The 23,875-nt window shown below is 40.9% G+C and overlaps 1 protein-coding gene across 2 annotated transcripts in view; it reads left to right on the top strand.

The window, feature by feature from the left end:
• LOC141106160 (cGMP-dependent protein kinase 2-like) overlaps window positions 1-23,875 on the top strand; it is a 397,387-nt gene that overhangs the window by 158,883 nt on the left and 214,629 nt on the right. For both annotated transcript variants that reach the window (XM_073596694.1, XM_073596693.1), the window contains exon 8: window positions 15,880-15,974. In XM_073596694.1, the coding sequence (XP_073452795.1) occupies window positions 15,880-15,974 (95 nt within the window). The remainder of the gene's footprint in view (window positions 1-15,879; window positions 15,975-23,875) is intronic.

The following is a 23,875-nucleotide window of genomic DNA, read 5'->3' as shown; positions in this document are numbered from 1 at the left end:
ACTGGCTCGGTGTATATCTGGGTAAGATAGGTAGGCAGAAAGTATTGAGCCAATCGATTCTGTATGCTGTTGACCTCCTAGGTGGTTAAGAAATCAATGTGATGCTCAATTGTATTCTATGTTTAATTAATCATAGTTTGTCATAAAATACCTCAATGCAGACACAAAGTCATTTTGGATATATTATATTTATCTAATTTATCCTGTTGCCATGGCACAGTTTACCTTGCCCAACCCTCTTGTTAAAATGGTATGATTGCTCATGGCTTACTTTTTAAACAATGGACAATTTGAAAAACAGAGCCACACTATTCCAAATGTGACTTTCAAATTAATCAAAGGGACCCTGACCGACAATGAGCAAGTTTCCTTCTACCCCTACTGTACAGGACCAGCATAGCATTTACATAAGCTCCAGGATGGGTGGTGGTGTGTGCCAAGTTACATAGTTACATAGTTACATAGTTGGTGGGGTTGAAAAAAGACACAAGTCCATCAAGTCCATCCTGTGTGTGTGTTTTTATGTCAGTATTACATTGTATAACCCTGTATGTTATGGTCGCTCAGGTGCCTATCTGATAGTTTTTTTTTTAATTATCTATGCTCCCTGCTGAAATCACTGCCTGTGGAAGAGAATTCCACATCCTTATCACTTTTACAGTGAAGAACCCTCTACGCAATTTAAGGTTAAACCGCTTCTCTTCTAATTTTAGTGAATGGCCGCATGTCTTTTTAAATTCCCTTTCACTGAAGAGTTTTATCCCTATTGTGGGGTCACCAGTACGGCATTTGTACATTGAGATCATATCCCCTCTCAAGCGTCTCATCTCCAGAGAGAACAAGTTCAGTGCTTGCAGTCTTTCCTCATAGCTGAGATCCTCCAGTCCCTTAATTAGCTTTGTTGCCCTTCTCTGGACTCTCTCAAGTTCCAGCACATCCTTCCTGAGGACTGGTGCCCAGAACTGGACGGCATACTCCAGGTGCGGCTGGACCAGAGTCTTGTAGAGTGGGAGAATTATCATTTCATCTCTGGGGTTAATTTCCTTTTTAATGCATGCTAAAATTCTGTTGGCTTTGCTTGCAGCAGCTTAGCATTGCATGCCCATCTACTAGGACCCCCAGATAATTTTCCATTCTAGATTCCCCCCAGAGGTTCACCCCTAGTGAGTAGATTGCATTCATATTTTTGCCACCCAAATGCATTATTTTAAAATTTTTCTACATTGAACCTCATTTGCCATGTAGTTGCCCACCCCATTAATTTGTTCAGATCTTCTTGCAAGGTTTCCACATCCTGCGGAGAAATTATTGCCCTACTTAACTTAGTATCGTCCTCAGATACTGAGATTGAGCTGCTTATCCCATCCTTCAGGTCATTTTTTTCTGAATAAATGAAATAGGATTGGTCCCAGGACAGAACCCTGGGGACCCCACTTTCCACACCAGACCATTACTCCCCATCTATCACTACCCTCTGAACTGGCCCCTGTAGCCAGTTTTCAATCCATGTACTCACCCTTTGATCCATGCTGACAGACCTTAGTTTGTACAGTAAACGTTAATGGGGAACTACACCACATCTACAGGCCTTTGTTTATCTAGATGGCAGTTCACCTCCTCATAGAAGGTTGATAGATTGGTTTGGCAAGAATGTTTCTTCATGAATCCATGCTGATTACTGCTAATGATACCATGCTCATGACAAAAATCTTGTATATAATTCCTTATAATCCCCTCCAAGAGCTTGCAAACTATTGACGTTATATATATATCTTGGTCCTTTTTTAAATATTGGTGCTACATTGGCTTTTCTCCAATCTTCTGGTACCATACCAGTCAGTAGACTGTTCCTAAAAATAAGGAACAATGGTCTGGCAATTACTTGACTGAGTACCTTAACCACTTATGGACCGCCCGCCATCGTTTTATGTCACTATTTTGAAGAGGAATACTGTTATGGTAGCTGCTAGCTACCATAACCCCAGTATCCTCTTCTTCAACGGGCGGTCTGCTTCAAGATAAGGCCACCACCTTTTATCGGCGGCGGGAGAGGGGCCCCCCTCCTGTCACTCTCCGGTGCCCTCCGGCACTAACCGGAGCTATCGGTAGCAGCAGAGGCGATCGGATCCTCTCCCTAGCCTGACATTGAGATGAGTGAGGGGAAGATGGCCCCACCTGTCTCCATATCATTGGAGGGAGGAAGTGACGTCAAAACTTGCGCCCAATGCTTTTAAAGGGACATTTTTTTTAATTATTTTTTTTTTAAATGACATTGAATGAATGAATGAATGAATGATTTGTAAAGCGCTGCAAATGCGAACTGAATCGCCTCAAGGCGCTGATGCGTTGTGTTGTCACGCTTCACTAGAAGAGGTAGGTCTTGAGTTTTTTCCTGAAAGCCAGATGGTTTTCTTACATGCGGATGTGAGTCGGAAGAGAGTTCCATAGCCGAGGTCCCTGGACTGCAAATCTTCTTTCTCCCCTTGCTTTGTAGCGGTATTTGGGAACGAGGAGGAGGTTTTGGTTAGATGATCGCAGATTGCGATTCGGTGTGTAATGTTTTATTTTCTCTCGGAGGTATTGAGGGGCGTTTCCATGAATGCATTTGTGGGTGAGGCAGAGCGTCTTGAAAGTGATCCGATTCTTTACTCTTAGCCACTGTAGGCTCCTCAGGGATGGGGAGATGGACTCCCAGGGTTTTTTCCTGTTATTAGTCTTGCCGCCGCGTTTTGAATGGCCTGTAGGCACGTAAGCTGATATTGGGGTAATCCTAGGTAGAGTGAGTTTGCGTAATAGAGACGGGTATTAATGATTGTTCCAACTACTGCTGCTTTGTCATCTTCTGGGATGAAGGGGATGAGTCTGCGTAATTTGCGGAGGAGATGGTGCGATCCACTAACTACTGATCCTATTTGCGCATCCATTGTCATTTCTGGGTCCAAGATAATTCCAAGACTTTTTGCCTTGGTGCTCGGTGAAATGGTCTGTCCGAAGATGGCGGGGGGGTGTCCATGGAGTCTTGGTTTTGGGATTTTGGTTAGCGTGTAGGTAGAGAAGTTCTGTTTTTGACCCGTTGAGTTTGAGGGAACTAATGGTCATCCAGTCATCTATTGAAGTGAGGCATTTCTCTAGTTGCTGATTGTGGTATTTTTGTCCAGTGATCCGAAAGTAGATTTGGGTATCGTCTGCGTATGAGTGGAAGCAGAGATCTGATTTTCTGATGATATTGAGGAGAGGGCGGATGTAAATGTTGAATAGCACTGGCGACAAGGGGGAGCCCCGAGGGACTCCACAGGAGATTGCCCGGGTTTCCGAGGTAAATGCTCCTAGTTTCACTGTCTGCGAGCGATTCTCTAAGAAGGATGTAAACCATTTTAGACTAGACTCTGTGGCTCCTGCTACTTCTGTGAGCTGGCCAAGTAGAGTATTGTGGTCCACTGTGTCAAATGCTGCGCTGAGGTCTAACAGTACCAGGAGACACGACTCTCCGTCATCTGCTGCTTCGAGTGCATCATCCCATACTTTTAGAAGCGCTGTTTCCGTGCCATGGCCTGGGCGGAAACCTGATTGTAGAGTGTCCAGAAGTTGATGCGTGTCAAGATGGCGTTGTAGCTGTTGTACTACCGCTTTCTCCATAATCTTGGAGACGGTGTTGAGGCTTGTTATCGGTCGGCAGTGGTTGGGGTCTTTAGGGTAAAGATTGGGCTGCTTTAGCAGGGGTTTGACGATGCCTTGCTTGAGGGTGGTTGGTACAATCCCTTCTTTGAATGACTGATTTATGAGGTGTGTTATAGTTGGAGCCAGGATGTCGGCGCATTCTTTCAGGAGTTTCGAGGGAATGATGCCGTTTGGTGATGTGCTGTCTCGAAGGCTTCTCATAATGTTTTTTGTCGTGTCAGTGGTGATTGGGCTCAAGAAGAAGTCTGGCGGTTGTGTGCTGTTCGCGTCCATGTCTTCTTTTTGCTTTGGTTGGGTAAGGTTGGTTGCCTTTTTCTGTTGAATTGATTCCCGAATCCTGTCGATTTTGTCAATGAAAAAATTAGCTAGCTCATTGCAGTATTCTTGAGTATTGTTTGCTGGGAGCTCTAAGCAGGTTGGGTTCATTGATTGGGCGACTATTTTGAAAAGTTCCCGCGGCCGGTTTAAGGCGGTTGAGATGGTGTTCGAGAAATGTTCTTTTTTGGCTGTGAAAATCGCTTTGTGGTATTTCACAGTGAGTATTTTGTAGTTTGTATGGTTTTCCATGGTGGGATTTCTTCTCCATGCTCTTTCCACTCTTCTACATTCTTGCTTGAGTAGAGTGAGGGTGCCGTTGAACCATCTCGAGTTTTTTTTGCGGATGAGTGTTCTACGTTTTGGCGCTACTGAGTCTGCTGTTTGTAGTAATGCCTTGTTTAAGGAGTTGAGTGTTTGTTCCGTTGAGAGGTCTACGTTTAATGATTGTATTTTGTTTGATAATGTGGTTTTGAAGAGTTCAGAATGCAGTTTCTTCCGGGATCTGTTCCAGTGTATTGTTGTTGAATGTTTCTGTTTTTGGAGGATGGAGTTGGTGGTGATATTGAATTTGATGGCGTAGTGGTCCGTCCATGGTAGTGGAGTGTTGTCGGATATGTTGATGTCCATGTTCTTTTGAAAGATGAGGTCTAGGGTATGTCCTGAACCATACGTGGGAGTCTTTATCAGCTGCTGAAGACCTAGCTCTTCCAGTTGGTTGATGCAGGCGGCCGCAATAGGATCTTGGGTGGAGTTTGCCCAAAGGTTGAAGTCTCCAAGTACCAGAAGGTTTTTGGTTTTCAGGGTGTGCATTGAGATGAATTCCGTAAATGGTGTGAGGAGATTAGTCTTTGGTCCTGGTGGTCTGTAGCATAGTAATATGTGAATGGTGTTTTGGGGTGTAGTTTGAAGTTGCAGGGGGAGTATCTCCATGAAATGCACCGAGTTCTGTGAGGTTGGTTTGGTGACGGCAAGGTGCGATTTGAAGATCACTGCTAGGCCTCCTCCTTTTTTTCCTGTTCTGTGCTCGGTAAGGATGCTGTAGTTCTCTGGTACCAATTCAGTTAGAATGGTGTTGCAGTCGGATGTTAGCCAACTTTCTGTAATGAAGATGCAGTCTATGTTGTTGTCGATGATGAAGTCGTGGATTTCTAGTCTGTGCTTTACTGCAGATCTCATATTAATCAGGGCGCATGCTAGTTGTTGTAGTTGGATTGGTGTTTCTCTGTATTTGACGGTAGCTTGTAGGTTGGTCCTCAGTAATTTTTCTTTTGTTAGTCTTTTTTGAGTGGTGGTTGGTAGAGTTGAACTGATGTTTCTTAGCCTGTGGAGTGCGTCCGCGATGTACTTGAGATTACACATGGTGATGCAAGCAGGTTGCTGAAGGAGGGTGATGGAGGTGATGGAGGCTGCTTACCACCCTCCCCGTTGATCCAGAGGAAGGCGAAAAAACCTCTGACTGAGCTGGCCAATTGCTACAGCAGCAGGAAAAATTCCTTCCTGATCCCCCAAGGGGCGATCGGCTCAAAGACCCTGGATCAACAGCTGTGGCACCCCGGTGGCTTACCTGTGGAGGCTGGTCTGGAGGATGATGGTGGGGGGGTGGGGGGTAAGGGTGTCTGGCCGCTACTTACCGGTTAGAGTGATGCTGCGACTGGGTTTAGGCGGAACTTAAGATGGACACTTTTCTGGTCCAGTGTTTCCGGTGGTAGGCTGTGCCCACGCAGTGAAGTCAATGTAGAGGAGGGGGTGTTCCAGGAGTGGGGGCATGGGGCCCGCTGGACAGGTGTGGGTGCTGGGTGGCTGGAGCTAGGCCGCAGCCGTGTTCTGTCCCCCAAGTCTATCAGCTAGAGTGATTGGACGGCGGCTGCGGTGGTGCCCCGGGTGGGCTGAGGAGGGGGGGTGAGGGATGGTGATCTTTGCCTGGAGGGGGGGCGATCCCAGTACTAACCTGCTGGGGGGGGTCCGGGCTGAGCTCCGGGTGGAGGATCGGCCACACTGGGGGGACCAAGATGGCTGACGGGATGGATCCGGGCCACGGGTAGTCCAGATGCTCGCTCTCTGGAGGTTGCAGGTCCTGTGAAAGATGGTGGTAGGTCCTAGTACTACCTGCCTGGGGGGTCCGTGGATGAGCTCTGTGTGGAGGTGTGATCACAGCCGAGTGGGTGGACCAAGATGGCCGACAGCCAAGGCCCGGGCCACAGTGGGAGTGCTGCGGCGGGGGGGAGTGTGGTGGTAGGGATGCTGGTGACCTGGGCTGGGGGTCCGCTGAGGCCGAGGTCCTGGTGGTGTTGCTGGGTGTCTGGCAGATTTCCGGGCCACCGGCGGAGTGCTGTGGCCTCGGGAGGGAGGACCAAGATGGCCGCCGGCTAGGCCCGAGCCGCGGCTGTCCGTTTTTTTCTGATACCGGCGTGACTACAGGCCCGTCCGGATGGCGATGGGGGTTGGATCGCTCTAAAGGAGGTGATCCTAGGGCCTGGTGGCCGGCCCGCCGATCCGGTTATGGGCGGTGAAGCGGCAGGACGGCCCTGGCCCGGCGCTAGGCCGAAGCTGCGGAGTTTCCTACGGCGCTCGGCCGACTGCCGAGTGTCCTGTCGGAAGGGCCTGTACGACTGCCGGTTGGGACTCGGGTTCCAGATGGAAAGGCGATGGATACCCGATGTGTAGGTGGGGGGCCCCGCAGGTTCCCCTGGGGAGTCCGAGAATAGTCCTGGGATAGCTGCAGCCGGAAGGCTGGGGCTGCTGGATGGCTGGAGCTTGCTGACTCAACGTCTGCTCTCTCCTAACAACGCTGCAACAACACTGACACTGTCCGGAGCAAGTCACATGTCAGGTGTATGAGATCAGCTCACTTTTTTAAATTATTTTTTTATTGTATTTTAGTGTAAATATGAGATCTGAGGTCTTTTTGACCCCAGATATCATATTTAAGAGGTCCTGTCATGCTTTTTTTTCTGTTACAAGGGATGTTTACATTCCTTGTAATAGGAATAAAAGTGACCCATTTTTTTTTTTTTTTTTAGAACAGTGTAAAAATCAAAAATAAAAGGTAAAATAAATAAGAGAAAAAAAAATTAAATGCGCCCCATCTCACCGAGCTTGCGTGCAAAAGCGAACACATACGTGAGCAGCGCCCGCATATGAAAACGTGTGAGTTATCACCGCGATCGGTAGAGCGGGAGCAATAGCAATAATTCTAGCCCTAGACCTCCTCTGTAACTCAATGGAGATTTTTAAGGGTAAAAGTTTGTCGCCATTCCACGAGCAGGCGCAACTTTGAAGCGTGACATGTTGGGTATCAATTCACTCAACGTAGCATTATCTTTCACAGTATAAAAAAAATTAGGCTAACTTTACTGTTGTCTTATTTTGTAATTCAAAAAAGTAAATTATTTACAAAAAAAGTGCGCTTGTAAGACCGCTGCACAAATACGGTGTGACAAAAAGTATTGCAACGTCCGCCATTTTTTTATCTAGGGTGTTAGGAAAAAATATATATAATGTTTGGGGGTTCTAAGTAATTTTCTAGCAAAAAAAACTGTTTTTAACATGTAAACACCAAATCTCAGAAAGAGGCTCGGTCCTTAATTGGTTAAAGACCCTCAGGAGCAAGCCATCTGGTCCTGGTGACTTATTAATGTTAAGTTTTTCAAGTCTCTTCCTAATTCTATCCTCTATTAGCCATGATTCCTGTGACGTGACATGAGGATAAACATTGCAGTCTTGGTTACGGAATCCCCCCCGTTTACCTCGTGAAGACTGAGGAGAAGAATCAGTTCAATACCTTCCCCATCTCTCTTTCTTTTGTAACCAGATTCCCTTTATCATTCTTTATGGGGCCAATATGATCTGACCTCCCTCTTTTACTATTTATATACTTAAAGAATTTCTTGGGATTTTTTTTACCCTCCTATGTGCCTTACGTGTTCTATCTTAGCCGCCCTGATTGCACCCTTATATTTCTTGTTGCATTCTTTGTAAAGTTGGAATGCTGATGATGATTCCTCAGCTTTGTATTTTTTGAAGGCCTTCTCATTTGCTTTTATATGCATTTTTTATGATGTAGTTAAGCCACCCAGGACTTTTGTTAGCTCTTTTAAATTTATTTCTGTAACGGAACTTCCCACACTCCGCTGAGTGCTTCCGTCAGTATACCACTTCCTCCCAGTCTGAATATAGATATCAGATATTCCAACCGCTCCCAAGCACAAAACAAGACAAGACTTGCTTAGCTGCTAACATGGACTCATTATTAGAACCAAAATTACAAGTCTTTATATACCGTTAAAGAGGAGGTTCCCCCCTCCTACTCATATTACTCTAACAATACAACTGTAACCTAATTAACATGAGCTAGTTTACTAAATCATTTACCCAGACTAGATGACTCAGAGACATGACCTCTAGGGCAGACTTCATGTCTCCTAGCTCACCGACTATACAATACACATTATCATATATCTCAATACAATTGCAGGGTTAATTAGCACACTGGACGAAAAGACTCTTTGGAAGCTGCGACAAGTCATACTAGACTAATTTACATTATAGCAGACACAGACAAAGACAGGTGGCTGGAATTTACATCAGCATCTCTTCACAGTATGTGTCCCAACAGTATGAATCAGTCACTATTTGTAATATGGCAAATACAGGGTCCCCAGAGATACAGCTCACAAAGAGCACCGTTCCCCCAAATGCCAGGGCCCATAATCGGTCAGCAAGAGGCTAGTATTCAGTCCCCTCCAAAAGCCTCTGTCCCTGCTAGGTCTGTCACAATTTCCCATTGGGATGCACTGGCTAATACCCTTATTTTATATGCTCTTAAAGCACTCCCATTTTTTCCTCTGTGTTCTTTGTTCCTAAGATTTTATCCCATTTAATATCTAGGGAGCGTAGTTTATGGAAGTTGGCTCTTTTGAAATTCAGTGCCTTTGTATTCCCCTTATGTTTCCTATTTGTGTGAATTATACTGAAACGAATTGACCTTTGGTCGTTGTATTGTTAGAAATCAGTAGGTCTAGTAACGCTTTGTTCCTTGTTGGTGCAATTATCATCTGACCCCTGAAATTGTCCTGTAAGAACATGGCAAGCCTTAGACGAATGCATGGTTCCTTCTGCCCAGTCTATGTCTGGATAATTAAAATCCCCCATTATGAAGACACTTCCCATCCTTGCCGCCATTCCAAACTGTGATAGGAGGTCCAGCTCCCCCTCCTCCCTCTGGTTTGGGGGCCTATAGCATACTCCCAGTATTACTTGTCCCTTGGTTTTCTCCCTTTGTAGCTCTACCCATAAGGATTCCACCTCCTCACTTGCTCCATCAGTATAACGTTAGTTCACTGCAAATTATTGGCTATCATGGTACAAATCTAGCCCCCTACAGCCAATCCTGTGTGGTGCCTACCACTTGTGGATGCTAGGAAGCTAAAGCTGATATAAATACTCTACAAGCACCATACAGACCAGGATGTATGGCGGGGGTCTTATCAAATGTAGAGAATCTCAATTACCTATTTGCAGGTTGCATAGAGTGTATTGCAGCCCTATATTTTAGCTTCAAATTGGACATCTCCTTAAAGGGTAACATCTACAAAATGTCATGATTAATACATTCATATTCTATGCCAGGGCAGCTGAACCAACTTTGTGAATTGCATTCAAGCTGGATCTGGTGATGATAATAAGTCTATAGGTAGCTCCTTATCCTGCCAGCCGGTGATAGATAGTCGGTTAGTAAACCTACCTCAGTCTCCACTTTTCTCTAATAGGACCAGACTAGCAGCATTTACTCCTACCTCCACCCATCTCCACATCAGGAATGTGAGCAGTGACTATGTTTGTGCATACAAGTCTGACTTTATTCCCTGAGAGCAGTGACACTGTTCCTATACATCTGACAGCCCTTGCAGGTCTATAGGAAATAACCTATATTTAAAAAGTGCATATAAACCTGTTTATATGCTGTCAAATGCCTCGTGTTGTAATTTTTCCTGGATCTGCAGACATTTCTAGAATCTGACTGATTTGATTCTTTCGGCATTTCAATTTCAATGTAAGAAGGACATTATATTCTATTGGAAATTTCTGATGACAGATTGAAATGGCATTAGATATGTGGAGGTATAGAGGGTAGAGCTGACTTTGGGTCCAGCAGGCCGTTACTGCGTTTCCTTTTTTTTTAGCAGCTGTGTGTTCTCAGACCTTTCTGTACACATCAATGCAGCATTTTCTTTCTTCTCTCATCCCTTTTTTCACTCTGTTATCTAATGCTTGAGCATCTGTTGAGATTATTGAAAAATACCAAACTGTACCCCCCTTTTATACAACCCATGAGCACGATCATCTTCAAACTTTAGATACCCAGGGTAAACATTTAATGCTTGGGTCTTGGGCATCCCACTCCCTCCATAGACAAATAAAAATGTAATATAAAGAGCTAGAAAACTGCAATTACCAGACTTGTGACCAGTTTTTCATATGAAAGATTGCTCCATAGATACTAATGTTTTCTTTTACCAAAAAATAAATAAATCAGGTACATGAAATGCATATTACAGCCTGATTGAACAACCTAATTTACATGTGTAAAGGGCATATTTTAATTAGATATACACTGGATTAATTCTATTTACCACATAGTTGTTGGTAAATCTAAAGAAGAGTGTACAGAAAGCATTTTTTTCTGTTGAAATATCTTGCAAGAAAAAAAAAACCTTTCTTAAGCTGATCATACACATTACAATCTATATAGTACAAGGTTCTTCAGATCTACTGTTCTGATTGGGTGGGTATACATTAAATTGACTGTTTATACTGTATAGGCCGTCATATTACATAGTTGTTGGTAAATGAAAAGGATATTGCACAGACTATGTGATACAGATTTTAAGGTATATGGCCAGATTAAAATAAGAACCTGCAAAAAATTGTGTGTCAGCGCTAAGTTGGTCAATCTGTGGCAGCGCGCAATATGTGTAGATATACAGACAATAAATAATAGGTGTAAATAAATGCAGCGCTCAAATAATTAAGATGATCCCATATGTATCAAAAAAGTATAAATAAAGAATCAAGTGAATTATAATCAATGATGTAGTCAAAAACTGTAGTGTTACACCATATACGTAGTACAAAAAAAATTGTCCTTTAAAACATTGACAGATAATAAATTTCCTAAGAAAACAAAGGTGATCAGCAATGTGAGAACCTCCACCTTTGTGTTCTTGCCTTCACCAAACATAAAGAGTGCAAATGCACCAGAACCAATTCCTGTCTAGCATATAGAACAGCAAAACTCATTCATTACTTTCTGTTCCTCCTCTCAAGGGGTATATACAGCATTCACTGAATATGAATATCCTTCCGAATTTAGACATGGACATCAGAGGGAAAACTCAATTGCATCCATCCGGATAGTGAATCACCAATAAATATGTACAGCGCTCATATAATTGTATATATACATTAATCCATGGATATTGTAGAAGACAGCACACTTGATACGGTATACACTATGTGTGGACAGGAAAGGAAAACCACCACCGCCACTCGATCACACTGCCACTTACCCTCCTCTTTGGACCCTCATTACAAGGGTCAGATAAGCTTATGGTTAAAATAGAAAGATCCCTCGTTCTCAGCACACCACGACCAACCAGGCAAGGGAAAATGGATACAGGCACCCTGGATTCCATGTTCCAATCCCAGTAATCCAACCGTTAAATCCACACAAGTAATAATCCCATGGAACACAAAGGAACAAACCTCATGGTGCAGTAATCCTTCATCTCGTTTAATTGTATAAAAAGGGTAATAAACTCACATTTTGCATGTAAAAAATACGCTAGTATCTAGGTGAAAAACTTCCAGCGTTCCCCATAGAAAAGATGGCCACCGCATCCCGGCATACACTTGTGTCACGTCACAAGCACAAGGGAGAAGCTTGTGACGTGACGTGAGTATATGTCGGCAAAAATCTTTTTTCTCTTTTTTTTTTAGATTAGTAAAATACATTTAATAAATAAATACATAAATAAATAAATGTTTCTTAGAGACAATACCAACAGGAAAGAAAAACCTTGTGGACCTCCAAAAAACTTTGATATACGATCGTATAAGAAAGTTTTTTTGGCAAATCAATAGGTTCATAGCTGATTTGTGTAAATTGTTATAGTCTATAAGGGGGTAAAGAGGTACTAGTTCTAAAGTGGTTAATACACCCAAATGTAACCTTTTAGCCAATATACTGTAACTTAGAAATGCTCTTTTATTTCCTGTGCTGTGAGCTGTCCCGAGTAAATATTGCTTTGTTTACATCCAGTATGTATGCAGTGTGACCTACATTATTCTGTGTGCAGTGTAGATAATGGCATGTCTCAGAAAAGAAATGAGAATATGGATAGGAACCCTTCTAGATGTACATTCTTCTCTGCACAGTGGGCTGTCTGGAATCATATCAATGGAAATTGGCAGTGCATTATGCAGGGAAGTTATAATCTGTTCCCCCATTGATTACCTGGCCTCAGTGCAGTATATAAATGAGAAGAAATTGAACCAAACTGAATATAAATAAAACAATGCTTACAGTTTGGAATGGGAATGTATATCATATTTACTTGTTTTAAACATTTTTTTTTACATGTCTTCACACAGCACTGAAAGCACAAAAAAAAGTCGAGAGTAAAAGGTTGTATTTGCAAAGCCCAACTATGGGAAACTTTTAAAAATTTTTCCTTGCAGTGGGGCTGCAGGCCATCTTCAATGGTTTCCCAATCCTCCACTCCTTTACCCTGGTAGACCAGTCCCTGTAGCTTCTTTGCCTGCATTGAACAAGATGACACCAAGGGACAGTCTACTGCCAGAGTGCAGGGAAGCTCTGCTAGGGGAGTAGAGAATTGCATAAGTAAAAGTGCTTTTTCTCTCCCCCAGACCTAAACAAGCAGCTAACCCTATCAGTGCAGGCGCAGCCCCAGTAGCCCCAAAGAATTCCTGGAGTTGGTCTCTAAACTTCTTGGATATATTATCAGAGCATAAAGCATACACTGTTATGTTCTGTTTTCATTGAGCCAGTGGGTTGAACCCCCCCCCCCGAAAGAAAACCTGAAAGATTCTTCCATTTACACAAGCAAGGTAAATGGAGGAATCCCTTCCTACTAGGATATTTTATTCTTACAGTGGAACCCACCAATGTCAGAATAAACTGATCAGCCACTGCAGCTTTTGTTGAGTGGGGATGGGCACACATGGAATGAAATTCAGCTAATCCCTGCTGGTCAGCTTAAGTAATTTAAAAGTACAATTATTAATCTTTAAAGTGTATCTATCACGTACCTTGTGGCAGAGCCTGATGCGTAGAGGAAAGCCTCTCTTATAGCCCCAGCTCTTAGACCACTGATGTTGCAACAGTGGCTGCATGAGCGCAGCAAGGTATAAGTGCCTGTACGATATTCCATCAGCCATTGCAGTGGGTTGCAGGTGCATCACCAAAGATGGGTCAGTTTGCTGAAACAACAGATGGCAACAGAGGCAGCAGAGACAGTAGACCAAGAATTGGGCAGACAGCAGGTGGCAGGTGCTTGACAGGCAGCTGGCAGGTAGAAGATGCGGAGGAACTGGCAGTACTCAGCAGGTGAAGGACCAGCAGGGACTAGGTAGCATGCAGAGCAGGACAAGTGGATAACTGGATGCAAGGTCAGATGAGCCAGGTCAGCAACAGACGGTCAGATACAAGCATGAATGGCAGGCAGAGAATGGTCAGGATTCAAGCAGAAGTCAGCAATGTAGAATCAAGCAGATGAGCAGGAGGCAGAGCAAATCCAGAAAAAGTCGGGTCAATAACAGAAGTCAACACAAGAACAGATACAGGGAAATGGGTAATAGCTGTAGAACAGACAGCACTGGCCAATAGAACTGCTGCATTTTAAATAGTCCCATTGTCAGGTGGAAATCTAGAATTTTATGGTTGTCGATGGAACAAGCAGCTAAGGGAAACCTTCTAATTTGACAGAAAGAAAAACCGGAAAGGTTTTAACCAATTGCAACTGTAAACATTTGTTGTTGCAGTGCTTACTATTTTTTTTTTTTTGTGATCTGTGATCTGCTGGTAATATTAAAAAATTTTACTTTTTGGCTTGTCTTGGTGAAATGTTCTCAATGGAAATGTCATTGTCAAGTGGAAATCTAGAGTTGTATGGTTGTCATAGGAAGTGAAGGGAAACCTAATTTGACAAAAAGAAAAAACTGAAAGGTTTTATCCAATTTCAACTTTAAACATTTATTGTTGCAGTGTGTAATTTGTATAAACTTCAGTATAAATTGGAGGTTTTTCACATCTGCCCTAAAAAACTGGAATCTAAATGCTCTGGATTCAGAAGCAACATGATGCCATTTGTAAGAGTTGCTGCTTGTTTACAAAAAGACTGCCCTGGCTGTGCACATCATTACAATGGATGAGAAAGCAATCTCCTTTGTTGGCAATCATCGGAACTGGAGCTAACGTTATGAACTGCTCATATAGTTACATAGCCCCTTCTGGTGTTGACAGAAATTAAATGTGGTTGGCTTACACACTTGCCAATGATTTGCCAATTCTTCATTTAAACAATTAGGAGTCTGGTTGTATCTGATGAGGTTTTGTATATTAAAATAATAGATTCTAGTAGGCACGAACAGACAGTGTGAGTAGTACCACGGGATCCTTTGCAAACAATATGTTCTTGACTCATTTAGCAAAGCTGTTCATTAAAGAAGCAAAAACAACCTTTTTTCTTTCACAGGGCACAATCAAGCTAAATTACTTGTTAATAATCTTTTTGGACATGTCCACCTGAGCTTTCCAGTAACTCCAGAGATCTGTGCGTATCCTCTGTCCAGTGGGCTTACTCTGTCATCAGCAGCATTCATTTAGGTTTCTGCCTTGCAATCAAACTGCTATTCAGAGACTTATTGTAAAGAACAAAAAGATCTACACTTATTCATTGATTTTAAAGAACACCTGACAAATAATACCTTAAGGGCTTCACACAGTTCAGGAGATTGGAACAGGCAATGGTACTGATTCATCAGTAAAACCTTACTGAATTCATTATTTGCATAAATCCTAAAAAACATGGATGTTTGTGACCCTTGACGCTTGTGCTACGTAAATAGTTGTTGGCTTTTATTTGTCTTATTACTGTATTTACATAGCAGCAATATATTACACAGCAATGTAAGGAGTACATAGAACCATAGGTCCTGTTGCCCAACACAGGCTACAATCTAATACCCCTACCACAGTCACACATTCACTAGGGGTGATTAGGTTAATCTAACGGTATGTTACAAATTGAGCAAATTCAGAGGGTTTAGAGGAAACCAACACAAACACAAGCAGAATTTACGTAATGTTTCAGTTGGAAGGCAAGTTGTAGACCCAAAGCTGCAACTTGCCAAAAGTGCTAACCACCTGCTCATCTTACTGCAAGTGTTTCATTGTAGGTTGCTTTGTTTAGCAAATAACATGCTTTTAGTTTATAAATGTTATAAGTGTTGTAAATCAAAAGTGGTGTTAATAATAATAAAAAAAAAATATGAATTGAAAAAAATAAATAAATAATAACATGCTTTTTTTTTTACTGGTTTTGGTAAGTAGGGGGACACACTAAAATCTTTTATTTATACCAGCTGTACTATGTTAATAGTAAACTCAAACAGCTCCTCTTTAATTCTATTTTATTTTGGGTATTGTTAATTCCATTTTAATTTTGGGTGTTGTTTTGCTTCTAGAACTTACCAAAAAAATGTATGTAAAATACCCAGGATATATATTTATTGGAGATTTTCTTAACTAACACTCTCTTTTCTGTTATACTCTCTTGATGGTTTTGTGCTTTCTCTTTATAGGTGTGTGTGACGCAGGCTGTGGAAGGGTCTCAGGAACCACTGGAAATAAAAAAACTAGGAGTTGGAGATTATTTTGGGGAAAAAGCCCTAATCAGGTAAAATTTCCTACTGTAAAGTGATATCTATAAATCTCCACTAGAGGGCAGGTCTGCAGGCCAACCATAGTGCTGGAGCATAGTTTGCTATGGTGCAAAAAAGATGATATGCAAGATTTAATACACATTTCCTAAAAGCAGAACTTTACTCTCTCAATCAACGTTGACTCTTTTTAATCCTTATGCTGCTAGCATTAGTAAATAGGTAGGTATGTATGTCATATTTACTTGTTTTAAACATTTTTTTTTACATGTCTTCAGATACTTTCTGGTTTCTAGGCCTAGGCAAATTATGTCATACATCCCAGGAGTCTACATGAGGGGGCGGAGGGGTTTTGTCAGCTAAGCACACCCTCCTGCCTCCATGCCTAAGCCAAGGGCAGATGGGTTCCTGGAAGTAAATGCTACATGAATCATCTGCCCTTATATAAGATGGCAACAGCCAGAAATGCTAGGGTGTGTTTTTCAAAGTGATTTCTCAGCAAAATAAAGTGCAGAGACATGAATAGATGAGGGAGTTTGCTTTGAATCATATAAATAAATTAAATAGTGCCTTTAGTTTGTGGTGCTCAGATGCAGTGAAGTTACACTTTAAAGTATACCAGAAAAATTCTTCTCTGAAGAAGAATGATCAAAGTCTTAGAATCTCCCTCGTAAAGTCTGTATTGCTTTTCATTTCCAAGTAGAAAGCTGAAAAGCAAACCTATAATGGTATGGTGTCATTCGTAATGGACACAAAACTGATATTCTATTTTTTTTTTCATCATGTTTAGAAATTCTTTGTTTTACAGGAAAGTAATTACAAGAAAACAGCAGAAACTGTTGAATGTTAGACTCTCTGTTACTGAAACTCTGTGAAGTCAGGTCTGTACTGACTAGACTGGGGGGGGGTCAGTTTAGTTGTGTTTACATTCCAGCTTGAGCTTTTGAGCTCTGTGATAATTATTGTTTTTATAGCAAAACAGCTACATTTAGACAAGATTGGACAAATAAACATTTAACAGGGAGTCTTGAGCTCAAACTGCTGACTGGACACATAAATACATAATATTTATTTGCAAAATTTCATAATTATCTGGCTAAAAAATAGAAAAATGTTTACCCTAAGCAAATACAGGTGGTTGGAAGACACCAAATGTAACAGGCTATTCATCAATTGAGAAATGACTGATTAAATGTATGTATAACCCTGTCAGTTTACCTTTTGCTGTTGTGTCCCGTTGTGGAGATTTTTCTTTGTTCCTTTCCCAGAGACACAACAGGAGGGAAGAGGACATCTCTATAAATTGAGTAGAATTTCCTACTAGTCAGTTGTCACCTGTTTCCCCTTGCTGTTTTTCTGCCAGTAGTAAAATGTTGGATTTCTCAACACTTTCTGTTTTGGTGAAAATGATCACCAGAAGTAATAGAGAGGACAAATCTTTTCAGCAGTGACACAGACAGGGTTGGGGGTATACAAGGTTTGGGGTGTACATCTAAATATATTACATGAAACAACATTTTTTATATTTTACTTTCTGAGAGAGTTTTTTCTTTTCTTCCCAGTAATTTGAATTTCCATACTGTACCCTTGTGAATATTTATAATATTAGAACTAGATGTTACATTTATTTCAAATAATTATGCCTGCACCATCTAAATACCCACCAGTAACTAGTTAACTGTAAAATATATATTATGATTGTTTAAATGGGTCTTTTGCATGCTCTTGATGTGACCCCCATAAACATTGATTTAAATAATGATCTAACCCACTCAATAGTGTAATGATAAGGACATTCATAATGCATTGTTACATTGTACACTCATGTAGTTTGTTTGGCCATCAGTTTATTGATTGCATGTTTGCATTTGTTCACTGACAAAAAATTGTATTTGCCTGGAACAGTGGTGCTTTGGTAACTAAAAGGAAATACTAAATAGTATTTCTGTTTCTATTTCTATTTCTAATCGGATATCTAATCTAATAAGTTCAGGTTTGCTCTTCATTACCATCATTTCTAGTCACAGTAATGTAATAATTATAGTGGTAGCAGTCTGGGTGAAGTGCCTTTTGTTTTAGCATGTTCTTTGTAAAAATTGGAGGTTTTTTTTTCCCAAATATTTTTTTGTCAAATATCAAATTCTGAAACCAAGAGGCATTGGTAGGCTTTTAAAAAACCTACAACAGATAGAACGGAGCTGGTGGCATAACACAATGAACAGTGGGTGAGGCTGTTTCTTGTCCTTCCTATGGTTTCTTCTGTCTCCCTTTTCTTTGATGCCTTTCCTTTGCTTGGTCTCTATCCTTTTAGAGGCAAACCATGCCAGAGAACCAAAGCTAAGGCTAACATAGTATTATTTAATCATTTCTTATACCAGTTTAATCAGTCCTAAACATTCATAACTACCATTTCATAACTATGGCAAAATGACTTGAATTATAGATCAAAAGCATCATCGTTGCTTAAAAATGTAATAACAATAAATTAATCAAACGGTATATAAACTGCCAGATGTTCCAAAAGAATAATGTGCATCAAATGTATAGCAATTGTTAGGTAAAGCTTAATTTCAAGTAAGAAGCTAAATAAAACAGATGAAATACATATAAAATAGCTGTTTTACCTGCCAGTGTTTTTGTTTGTCTATCTAGTCCAGACAGTTATACAACACCTCATTTGCAATATTGCAGTCAAGGATTACAGTGGTCCTCCCTCTATCCCCAGCCTGCTGATTAGACAGTGGGAAAATAGAAGCCTGATGATGTCATCTATCTGCTCACTTTGCTCTCTCCCAATTTTAGTATGATCCTTGTGAGTACATCTGCAGGCAGCACACCTGATTGGCCCCCACTGTTGCCCCTCCCTTTCCCACTTCTAGTGCTGCTGTAAATGGGATTGCAGGAAGCAAATATAATGTTTAAATAAAATATTTACACTAGCTGCATGAAATAAATAATTTTAATTAAGTATTAATTAATACATTGCATTTATTTTTGCTTTTTATATTTGTCTGGGGTTCAGATTTAATGGAAATTATTTTACAAAGTTAAAGAGAAATAGGTTTTGCCAAGTACAGTCAAAATTATAAACCCAGCAATTCATTAGAAGCCTACATGTTCTCTAGATTTTATACCTGACAAAATTCTGTTGACCAGTGGAAAAGGTCAAATGCATTTACTGTTGGAGGTATGAAAACATGTGTACCAATTATACATAGTTCTGGCAACCACATTTTAGTGAATACTGACATATGCATGTCATACTTGAAAAGTAGAGGTTCCTGCATAGAGGACCTGATCACTCAGCAGAAGAGCTGGGACACACACCCTGGGTGCCAAGATTACGCAAAACTGCTGTCTACAGCTGATTGATGGCTGAGGTCTAGAAATTTCAGTTCTTTGTAAAAACACAATGATACATAAGGGCCCTAAAGGTCTCAGCATGCCTGATTGAAGATCCACAGCTTTCAGTGTATTCAAAGTCTGCTGCTGGGCCTCTTCCAAATTGGATGAGTCTGGAACAGCTCTCAATGGAGCCCTCCAGGAGGCATCCATATATGGAGCCTAAATAATCTAAGCTGACTTGTATAATTTTAAACCCATTACAGTAATCATAGTGGACAAGAAAACATATGGAGTATGGAAAATTTTTATTTTTTATTCCTCTGCTTTAAACTGTCAAATTCTCCTTGGGAGTGGGACTCTTCAAAAGCGTACATACATTCCACCAGTGTTTCTTACAGTAATCTATGTCTTAATAGGGAAACTGGTAAGAATCTTGCCTTGTTATGTCCATATAAAGAGCCACCTACTCTGCACTTGGCAACTCTTTCTTCTCAAAAGTAAGGAGACTTGGACTCCTAATAGATCAAAATTTGAAAGCTTAAAAAAATAAAAAATAATAATAATACAGCTAGTAAATGAAACTGATTGGCTTGATTTTAGTATGTAGCTGTCACATTACAGTATTCACAGGAAATGTGTAAAAATACAACTCTCTAGTTAATATATGTATGCATACATGCTTTTATGTGATAGCCAGAATGTTTCATGCCTATGAAATAAAACATGATCAAAATTCACACTAGACATTACATTGCCAAGTGACTGGAAATCCTCAGTGGCCTCAGCAGCAGTTCGATTAAACTCTGTGTAATTACAGCTAAACAGAAGTGACTTCCATGTGATCCCATAACACAATGGGGCAAGCAGTCTAATAATGATCGCTAAAACAAAAACACAACGTGCTTGGTAAAAATATTTGCTAAAATAATTGATAGGTGATATAACATAAAACAAATGATAGAGATGCTTCCGCACTTTAAAGAAATTTGCTGTAGCTGCATAAGCAATGGTGATGTCCAATTCTAGTCCTTTGTCTTGTACTTTTAAACAATACAACAAAGTACTTTGAGATTCAGTTCTCTGTCCTGATTTCTGTGGTAAAGCACATAGCATGAAGTATTTGTTAATAACTCAGCCGTGAAAACAATATATTACCAGTTTGCCACACATAAAGGGGTTGATTTACTAAGAAAAACAGGAAGCAATGGTCGCTCTACATTTAGTTACTCCCATTTAAGCCAATTAAGACTTCAACTAGGCGAACATGCGAATGAAAAAGCTCACTATTATCGGTGAACATGTCAAATCGGCATATCCGCGAATTTGCAAGTGCCGATTGCTACCGAGTTTGGAACTGCGCTACAGCCATGATCACATGAATGTGAATAAAACATTTTTATGTGAGATGTGCTCTACCTCGTGTTCATCTATTTATGTATATTCCAACTAGTATTCCTAGTTTGTTTTCTTCTTTTGCTAACGAATGCAGTTATGAATGAGTATTACAGAGTAATGTCTGCTATTCTGTAAAATTACATGTATTGAACATTTACAGTTACATATCTGTTATTTTTTTTTTTTTTCATGTTATTTTGTTTTTTATGAGACTATCAAGCAGTAATTATTTATGGTCATTCTTTAATCATACTACCCTATTATGCAGCTTTCAGTGTACTTAGCACAATGGTTTAGTGGTTTGCACTGATCTCTACAAAGCACTCAGGTTATCAGTTCACATCCCAGCCAACCTACCACCCACCTAAGGTAGCTGTATTGATTTTTCCAGTGCACAAGTGAATTAAAACCAAAAAATGTTAACTAGTGTGTGATTTTTGGAATTCCAGACCATAATATTATTGAATACTTACATACCATTGAATGCATTTGAAGAGTTAATATTATGGAATCAACCAAAATAATGTGTGTTGGCATTCGCCTATTTTTAGTATATGCTGCTGAATACAATGCAAGCTTTAAATTGGTGACGCCATGGGGGATTTGAACCCATGGTCTGAGTCTTTCAAGGTAGGAACACAGAGCACTATGCCACTGAGCTGAGCAGAATCATCCATAGAAAATACATTTACTAGTGTTTGATTATTTTAAATTTTATACAATAATGTTTTGCATTTGAGGCATTAATATTATGGAAACAACCATGCTCATGCTGATGTGGCATTGGCTATTAGGCATTTTAGTGAAGATATGAACTCTATTAAAGTCTATGGGAAAGGAACATGAAAAACCAAAAGTCCTCCTTTTAGAAGCTTATATGCAAGTTATTGTAAAAAAAAAAAAGTGTATGGGGACATATATCAATGCAAAAAAAAAGTTTTTAAAACAATCGTTTTTAAAAGGAGCAGTGATTTTAATGATTTTTAAAGTGAAACAATAAAAATGAAAAATTCCTTTAAATATTTTGCCTGGGGGGTCCCCTTAGTCTGCCTGTAAAGTGGCGCATATGTGCAATGTGTAGAACATGCTGCAGTAATAATGAAATTTCTAAAGGAAAAAATGTAATTTAAACTTGCTCGTGGCTGTAATGTATTGCCGGCTCCTGGTTATATACATGAAAAAAAAAACAGCATAGGCTCTGCGCCCCCCCACCTCAAAGCACCTTGTCCCCATGATGATGGTGACAAGGGCCTCTTCCCAACAACCCTGGCCACTGGTTGTCGGGGTCTACAGGCAGGGGACTTATCGAAATCTGGAAGCCCCCTTTAACAAGATCCTGGCCCCCCCTATGTGAATGGGTATCGGGTACATCATACCCCTACCCATTCACCAAAAGTGTCAAAATGTAAAAACCACAAGAGACAGTTTTTGACAATTCTTTTATTTTAAAACAAAGTGTCCCGCGATGTCCATCCACCATCCATCATGCTGCCCGACGGACCCGAAAAATTCAAAGAACTAACAAAGCTTTGCCTCGATGGGAGGCCTCCCACCGACTGCTGTCTCAGCTGTTATATAGGCAAGGGCGGGGCCACCCAGTGATGTAACCTGATGCCCCTGCCCCCTTCGGACATCACACGATGTACAAATTCAGCATTGGAGCAGGGATTTTTTTTATTTTTTGTATTTTGGTTTTTCTTCTCCCTCCCCCATTACACTTTCTACTCAAGGTCTTGCATGTGTGCAAAACCAAATACTTTTGTATGCAACTAGATTTAATAAAGATTTAAAGGGGTATGAATAGTTTGCACATAAAAAAATGTTACTCAAAAACGTGTATAAAAAGACACCCAGGCAGACCAATCATTAATTAGTGCATAGGGTAGTTCAAAATCAGAACTGTATCCCTATGCTAGGGCCCCCACCTAAAATGACAGGTGTGGTTCCTTAAGGTCATGCATAAACATGAAAAAAATAGGGATTTACCTTATAAAGGAACACTATGGACTTAAAAAATCAACTTTATTGAATATGGTTAAAATGAATTATTACAAAAAACTACCACTGATGCAAACATTAAAAAATGACAACGTTGTCAAACAACTCAGAGACCTGCCAGCAGCACACCTCATACACCCACCACATACAGTCCACACTGCAATAAGTCTATGGGGATACACAGGGCATAGCAATCCACATAGTGTGCCACTGAGGCTGAATGCTCAGTTAAACCACAATGAGGGTAATGCAGGCTGGATGGGGAGATAAGGGCGGGATGGAAATGGGAGTAGCTGGCTGTATCTTGGATAGGGTCTATGGATAAACAGCAGAAACAGTCACAGAAGTTGATATAGGTCAACCCCACAACAGGAGATTAACAGACAGATATCACTGCATATACAGTATGTAGACTGGCGAGGATTCAACACACAGGTCCCATATAGCATTCACTGGGCAGCATATAGCTGCTGTACATCAGTATGCTCACCACCTCATGTCTTACAGAAGGGGGGTTGTTGCAACTCCTCATGCTATGTGCCAGCTCCTATTTCATAGTCCAGTAGCCCAGAGTTTAATTTTTCGACATTTATGCTGGTTTTTGTCATTTTCTGTCATTTTATTGTTATTTTTTATTGCTTGGTTTTCCTTATGTCTTTTTTTGCCTAAGGTTGTCTAGATAGTCTAATCAGATTGGTCTTTCATCCAATTTTTGTATTCATGTGCCTTTACAACCAACTGAGATTGTGTGGATCGCTTTTTATATGCACTTTGTATGTAATGTGAATGGTGGGTAGTGTCAGTGAGAGAACTGTACACTGAGGACACCCAGTGGCTGTAAATGCTTATGTCAGTTCAGGGTGGGATATTTAAGACCCGATCCACTGTCCCCTCCTTGCTCTGAAGAATTTCGCTGATAGGCAGACGAAACCGGTCAGTGTGATGTCACCACGCAACTCTGGTGACCCTGCCTGACCCACCCTTCCACCCCTCCCAACTATTGGGAAGCAGGCTGGCTTTGTAGGACTTCAATCTCTCTGGGCTATTGGACTATGAAATAGGAGCTGGCAAGCATGGACACTGCACACAGCATGAGGATTTATACTGCCCAGTGAATGCTACAATATATGGGACTTGTGTGTTGAATCCTCACCAGTCTATATATATATATATATATATA

Source organism: Aquarana catesbeiana, linkage group LG08 (assembly GCF_042186555.1).
Source record: "Aquarana catesbeiana isolate 2022-GZ linkage group LG08, ASM4218655v1, whole genome shotgun sequence".
Taxonomy (NCBI): domain Eukaryota; kingdom Metazoa; phylum Chordata; class Amphibia; order Anura; family Ranidae; genus Aquarana; species Aquarana catesbeiana.
This window is presented reverse-complemented; position numbering and strand designations above follow the sequence as displayed.